The sequence below is a fragment of the Aptenodytes forsteri genome, unplaced genomic scaffold, assembly GCF_000699145.1.
Source record: "Aptenodytes forsteri isolate BGI_AS27 unplaced genomic scaffold, ASM69914v1 Scaffold172, whole genome shotgun sequence".
Taxonomy (NCBI): domain Eukaryota; kingdom Metazoa; phylum Chordata; class Aves; order Sphenisciformes; family Spheniscidae; genus Aptenodytes; species Aptenodytes forsteri.
The window spans coordinates 13693608-13700758 of record NW_008795018.1 but is presented as its reverse complement, the minus strand read 5'-3'; the positions used below and the strand labels follow the sequence as shown (position 1 = coordinate 13700758).

Sequence of the window (7151 nt, the reverse complement as noted above, 5' to 3'; positions counted from 1 at the left end):
AACATTGGACCAGGCTGCCCAGGGAAGTGGTTGAGTCCCCATCCCTGGAAGTATTTAAAAGACGTGTAGATGAGGTGCTTAGGGACATGGTTTAGTGGGCATGGTGGTGCTGGGTTGACAGTTGGACTCGATGATCTTAAAGGTCTTTTCCAACCTTAATGATTCTAAGTTTCTGGCTTATATTGCTATAGAAAAAAAGCTTTTTCTAAAGCTAAAGCAAGAAAAGCTAAAATACATATGGCTTATCTATCTCATAATAGAATTTAAAGCAGTATTTGAAGTATGTATATTTTTTCTTCGGAAATACAGAATCAAACAAAGTCACAACTACCTGGAGCCCAGTTTAAGTACCGGAAAGGGCTTCCTCCAGTCCACTCCCATCCACTCCTCAAGTCCAGTCTGTTGAGTCCAATCCACAGTGCAGAATCTGTACCTTCTGTTAAATCTAAGTAACCAAAAGAAGATAAATGATTTTATAAATCACTTTTTTATTCACAATAGTCACTAATAATGTCTCTAGGAAGACTTACAATTCTTAAATATCTAACTACAAATATCTTTAGATACTGAGATACCTGATAAAATGAAATATGCTGAAGCTTTCATTAGTGTAAAAAGCAAACAAACAAAAAAAAACCCTCTTATTCTATCACCTAATGAAAAATGAGCACAGATGAGATGCCACAGAGTATATCCAAAATTAAAGTGTTTCAGTCTATTGTTTAGAATAGGCTAAATTCCGTACAACACTGGATTTATTTAAGTAGAAGTATTGGTACAGTATAAGTATAAACAATAATAATAAAGCTCTTAGAAGTTAAATTAACCATTAAAAATAACAAGAGAGAGTTTCTTCTATACCATTCCTCCAGCAATACATGGGTAGGTAGAGCCATGATTTGGGATCTATGAATAACTGATATTTTTCAATTTGTCAAATGAATGAAAAAATCAGATGCCAAACTGCGTTTGACACAAAACACGTCTTTCTTTTGGCACACAGATATCTCTTTTCTCTTATTTTCAATTTGTTTTAAAGGTTCCTTTTGATGAAAAATGAAACTTTCCTTTACTTTTCAGAATATTTTTTTCCTCTTTTAAAAAAAGTCAACGAAGTTTTAATACAAGACAACATTTTTAAATAGAAAGTCAAACTGTTACACTTGCAGGATGCTGGAATACTTTGAATTCTGTGTAAACTTGGCAGTGATTTTGATATGACCTTGCAATTTCTAAAAGATTTTGTTTACTTACTCATGCATATTTAGGTCCATAAACGTTAGACAAAACCATACTAAATAGTCCTTAGCTGTCATGATGGACTGAACAGATCTTGAATTTAAGTCAGGGTTTGCTTTATTTCCTTTGCTTTATTTCCTTACCTTTAAGGTATGTTTGTTCGTGAATGTCTGTGATACTCAATAATTCTGCATTTTGCTGCTGACAGCTCTTCCTGGCTTGGTGCCACATGAGAGCCGATTCAGAGTTTATTTGGTAGTGGACATTTGTTAACAGATCTGTAGTCCAGGTGGTGTCTTTATCTGTGGAGAAAATAATTATTTCAGGGGTGATAGTAACTTGCCCACAGAAAAATGAGTTGCAGGTTCTTGTTATGCATGGCATTCTCATTAAATGTCACCTGTCCTGTTCTTTCAAGAGCACTGAAAGTGTTATGAGCGGGATGGGGAAGGACGAAGTTAAGGCCTGTAAACTGACAGGAAGAGGTGGCAAATATTGCCTCCTGTTCCATGAAGTTACATAATTCACAAATTACTACAAGAGAAGTGATTGCATAGAAAAATATATTGCATGGAGTGCTGTGGCAGAAATCCTAGGTGAAATCTATAAAAAGATACGCAACATCTCCTCCTTTTCTTTCTGGATGGCAGTTCCCACTGAGAGCTGTGAGGACCAGCTCTAGACCTGAATTTAGCATCAAAACTGTCCTTAGATAAATTCCCCCCTTGCAAAGAGCTTCTGGATCTGCCTGTCACACAGCTTCAGAGCCCGGGCACTGCAATGGTGCTGAGCTGCATTGTGCTACTCTTCTGATTACCTTTGCGTCTTTGGTCTGTTGAAGATCTGTACATGCCCAGTCAAGCACAATACAAAATTGAATCAGATATTTGATTATTCCCAAAAGTCAGTATGAAGTTGAATTTAAAAAAGAACTGAGAGCTGGGACTGTCTTTCAAAAGCTTTGAGAATTATTCCCTGACCCTATGTCACATGCCTTTTGGGCTCAGTGTCCTAGGTATCTTCACAGGGACCTGGAAAGCATATTGGACTATGGATTTGAACCACACCAAAAGCACATTTTGAATCAACTGGAATAAAGGGGCGTTTTAATAATAAAAGATATAATGTTGAACAGGAGCAATGGGGAAGAATATCGGGGAAAGCTGAGAAGTGTCAGGAGGCATCTTCAACGCCTTGAATGCAAAGCTCCCCTGTCAAGAACAAGGCCATAAAGGGAGGTGGAGGGGGAAGTGACCACAGAAATGGAAGACTTTTCAGGAAGTGATTGAAGTTGTAGAGAAATGCCAGGGATGGGAGGCAGTTGTCAGAAGGGGTGGAAAGACTGCTTCCCAGGCAATATGAATAGGGCTTAATAGCATGGATAAAAGGACACATTCCACTTAAGTAAAAAAATATCCACATGAGAATCATGCAGACTGAAATGTTAACTGCACCATTAATCTTCCTACAGCACTCATTTTTGTGCCCACTTCCATCGCAATGGGGGTCCTCAGAAAAGGGTTGTACAACGGAGACAGAACACATCCTGGCTGGGAAACAGTGAGGAGCTCGAAATTATCGTGCTGCTTAGCAACACCCCCACAATTAGTGGGTACTGCATACTGTTTTACTCTTCAATCACACTTTTCTCACATGTTGCATCTTTATGCAACATGTTATTTCCTTGCGTAGAGAGCTGCAGGATGTGGCAATACATCATATACTAAAATACCTTCTTGTAAACTATGCATTATTATAAAGATATTCTTATTCTGCTAGCACTGGTTTGCCAATACCACACTGAGGAGAACTGCGTGGGAACAGGTAACTTACCTTTTGATGGGCAAAATCCATATCGCTGGTCGGTGTCATAGTCTGCAGTGGTTGCACACCAGAGCCAGCCATCTGACCGACCAGCGTCTGTGCACTTGGCGTACCATTGCTTATTGTACATGAAAGGGAATACACAGGGTGCCCCAAAAGCATTTCCTAGCAGTGTAAAGGTCTCTGAGAAGACAAAATGATAAAGGTAGATAGTATGGAAAATAATAAATGAATGTAAACTGTGAAAAATGTGAAACCTATGCTAATGGCTGAATTGCATCTCAAAGTGCTTTCCATGTTACTTTTCCCATAACCATAACAAAATTCATTTCAACACTTTTTCAGACTTAAGCTGCTGACATATGCTTCAGAGCAGTGCTATTCTGATGTAAAGTAATATTTCATAGATGAGATCTACAACTAGATTTTTGTTCTGACTAAGATGCTTTTACAAACTTAATAGGGCTCCAGAGCTCTACCCTAAGATACTACTATTTTAAACAATGTTAAGATTTATATAAAATGTGCAAGAGGAGGAACTAATATTTAGAAGTCCTACTTCCTGGAAAAAGTAAACATCAGGTTAGACAATCCGTCTCTGTTTTTATTCCAGTGACCATTGAAGTATCTCACATATAGGGGAACAGCTCCCACATGCAAGGCTCAGAGCTTAATACTTCAAATATCCTGTGAGGTGGTTTTTAGAACATTCATTCGGGATGTGGGAAAGCCATTCAGAACAATCAGACTTCAGCTAATCACAAAGGGTAATTGCGCTGGTAATTATAATTATTCCATGAGCATCCTCATCTGCTGAGTCACAAAAGCCACACTTCCTCCGCCTGTACTGGTACTTCCAGCCCTTTCTCAGCTCACCCATATTGTGCTTCTTTCTTGAGGATGTGATTTCATTTCCATGTTCATAGAATCATAGAATAGTTAGGGTTGGAAATGTTGCTGTATAAGAAACTTATTAACAACATAGTGACACAGTATGGTGAGTGATAGTAACTTTAGAGAATACTTATCTATAGTATAAGAGTAAGTATGTATATACTAATATATATTTAGAGAATATAGAGAGAGTATATGTAATACTTATAATATTTGTAATACTAATATACTATAATACCTATGTTAAAATAGTGTGTATATTATAGATCATATATATATATATGTATATAATACCTACTTGGCCATAAATATGACATTAAATTCAAGGCTAACTCCCTCAGTACACTGATTTTCTAAAACTCTAATGGCCACTGAAGGAATCAGAATAGTCAGAGCCAAAGATCCAAAACACTCTAATACTCACAAAAAAATTAGTGCAAAGGATGAAAGAATCAATTTTCCGTACCTTCATATCCCCGGGAACATAAAACATCCACGGCCCCATAGATTTTCCACTTATCCTTTGCACTCACCCCCTTCTTTAACAAAACATTATCATGTTCTTCATTGCCAGGACTGAAAAACAAATCTTCTCCTTGGATTGCAAGGAGGCTTTCATTTCTGCATTCCCACCACTGGAGCTCACTTGTTCGATTACATGGATACAGGGTGATCACAGCCTGATCCTTCTTCGATGGCACACCCAGGCATAGGTTCAGTCTCACACTCATAAGCTGATGATCAGTGATCCACCTGAATTTTTGTGATTCATTGTCTTGATGGCAAGTGGCAGTTCTAACTGACTGCGCGATAGACACCTGAAGACAGAGCTTGTTGACTTTATTATATATTAAAAATGTTTCAATGTCTGTAAAACAAAACAAAACAATACCTAGTAAATGGTTAATATAGAATATATGTATAGTGGATATGTGACATGGTTCTGCTTCCCATTCACATGAACAAGGAGTCATTGCATTCACATCAGATAAAATCATGATGTTTTTGAACAGAGTCCAATGCAACATTAATTTTACTGATTAAAACGCAGTAAGGTAGACAATAGGATATGGATTTCATTATTATATGTCACCATACTGTGGATTAGCGGCAGTCAGCAGCATCAGCAGAGCTGAGCACAGCTTGTTGGATTGATTTACATCAGTCACATGAATTCCCTCAACCGCACTGCTATTACCATTACCTTGTTTCCATCTATCCTCAGATGCATGGCCTTGTAGACCTCTGACCTCTACAAACTTTCCTCACCCTGCCAGATCTTACAGGTCTCCTAGTGAGGTCACAGGCATCTTTGCTGAGCCATTTGTCTCTCCACTCCCGAATCCACATTTCCTTTCCTTTTCACTGTATAAATGTGGGTGAACACCTTTGGGCCTCACAAGGGGTATTCTGGACTCATTGGCCTTGCTGACCTACAAGACCTGCAGTATCTACTATGAGCCATTGCAATGTAAAACTAGGAATGACATTGGGAAACCAATCACAGTCTGAGAAAGTAGCAAGGACTGGGTAGTAGTGGCATCTGACCACCACTTGGCAATGTGGAAAGGCTAGTGGAAGTTACGAGGTCCACCTGTACCAGAAATTGGGTCCCTAGCCCTCCAGGTAGTTTCTCTGATCATGTCTACAGCGCTGGCTCCAATGTAAAGTAGAAGTAGCTGAGCTAATTTCAGTCCTACAGTGAGTTTATCAGTAGCGAATCATGCCTATGAGTTTGCTCTGCTGCTTTGTGGTGTACTCTGTGACCCACCTGGTTGTATTTCCCTCCAAAGCTTGTGGGATTCATAACCAGTTTTGTTCCCTGATACATATCTTGATCACTGGGAGTCATATTTAATTAAAATGTATTTAAAAAGCTAAAGAAATTTCATTTAAAAATCTGCAAAAAGTTGAAATCAATTTAGTTAACAATATACAGTACACTGAAAGTAATTACTCTGGCCTGCAGTGATACCATGAGCAATTGAAAAAAACACCACATACTCTGAGGCAATCCTTAACAGTTTTACTCAGGAGTTACCAAGCTAAAAGGATTTAACCTTAAACATTCAGGTCTCCAGAAGCCATCTGTTTAACACCTACAATAGAAGCGCAGCTAAAGGGATGGCAGTAATATTGTTACTGCAATTCTACAATAACTTTCCTAAACTTAATCCAACTTTGTTTCACAAAAATTTTACTTCATCCACTTTATCAATGCCAGTGAATTCAGTGAGTCTGTTCAAAACAGTGAATGAAAATAATTCTCTTTATAAGCACTAAGTCTTTCTGGATTGCACAGCCATCATCTGTGAATATCTTAATGTCCTACAAATAATTCCACATTTCACCACTCCTGAATTTTTTCCTGCCTGATTTTTCTAACCATTACCCAGACAACAACAGCTCAAAAAGCAGAACACAGGAGTAAAGAATAAAAAAAAAATTAGACATTTAAACATCTTTCATTATTTTCTTAGGTCTGATTTTCTGGGGTTATTGAAATGATAGTGTCACTATATATGAACAAAGCCATTAAGAATTCAGTCTTTGCTTCCTTCTCTATCCATTTCTTTTTTCTGTTAGATCCTGCCCTTGCATCTTAAGAGGCTCCCCATCTACATGTCCCAAACTAATAATGTACATATAGGCACTGCCACAGAACTGTAAATCACCCAGAAATGCCAGAGGACATGGAAGCACCTTTACAGGAGGCAAGCAGGAGACACTTACCCACCAGCTGCAAAGCACTGTGAACAAGAGAAAGAACAAGCAAGAACCTGGAGAACATAATTGTAATAATTTCTTTTCTTCCCTTCACCAAAAGCTGGATGACGAGAGTTGCTGGCAATAAAATCCTGCTGAAGAGAGGACAGTGACCGGTCCTCCTCAGTTTCGAAGGCTGGATGGTTCGATAGAAAGCTCTGAGTACTAAATAAGGAAATATTCTGTCACATGCCACATTTTAAAAAAAAAGAAAAAGAAGACCACGTAGCACAAATTTTGCCTTCGAAAAAGGATGACTTCTCACTGAGGGCAAACCATGCTGCCTTGGGAAAGCAGGTGATACACAGAAGGTTATATCTCAATACTTTCCTGCTGCCTCTCCTGAAGAGACATCTGGGGAGCTCATGAGATCAAATCAACAGTGAAATACCAAAGACAGAAATTCAGCCTCAGCTTTTAAGTCTTAT

The 7151-nt window shown here is 38.4% G+C and overlaps 1 protein-coding gene across 1 annotated transcript in view; it reads right to left on the bottom strand.

The window, feature by feature from the left end:
• Positions 1-6748, bottom strand: part of LOC103895987 (macrophage mannose receptor 1) — a 42150-nt gene extending 35402 nt beyond the window's left edge. The window contains exons 1-5 of the mRNA XM_019471098.1: positions 6691-6748; positions 4424-4825; positions 3073-3246; positions 1383-1541; positions 332-445 (exon numbers count right to left, since the gene is read on the bottom strand). Of these exons, the coding sequence (XP_019326643.1) occupies positions 332-445; positions 1383-1541; positions 3073-3246; positions 4424-4825; positions 6691-6748 (907 nt within the window). The remainder of the gene's footprint in view (positions 1-331; positions 446-1382; positions 1542-3072; positions 3247-4423; positions 4826-6690) is intronic.
• Between the last annotated feature and the right edge of the window lie 403 nt (positions 6749-7151).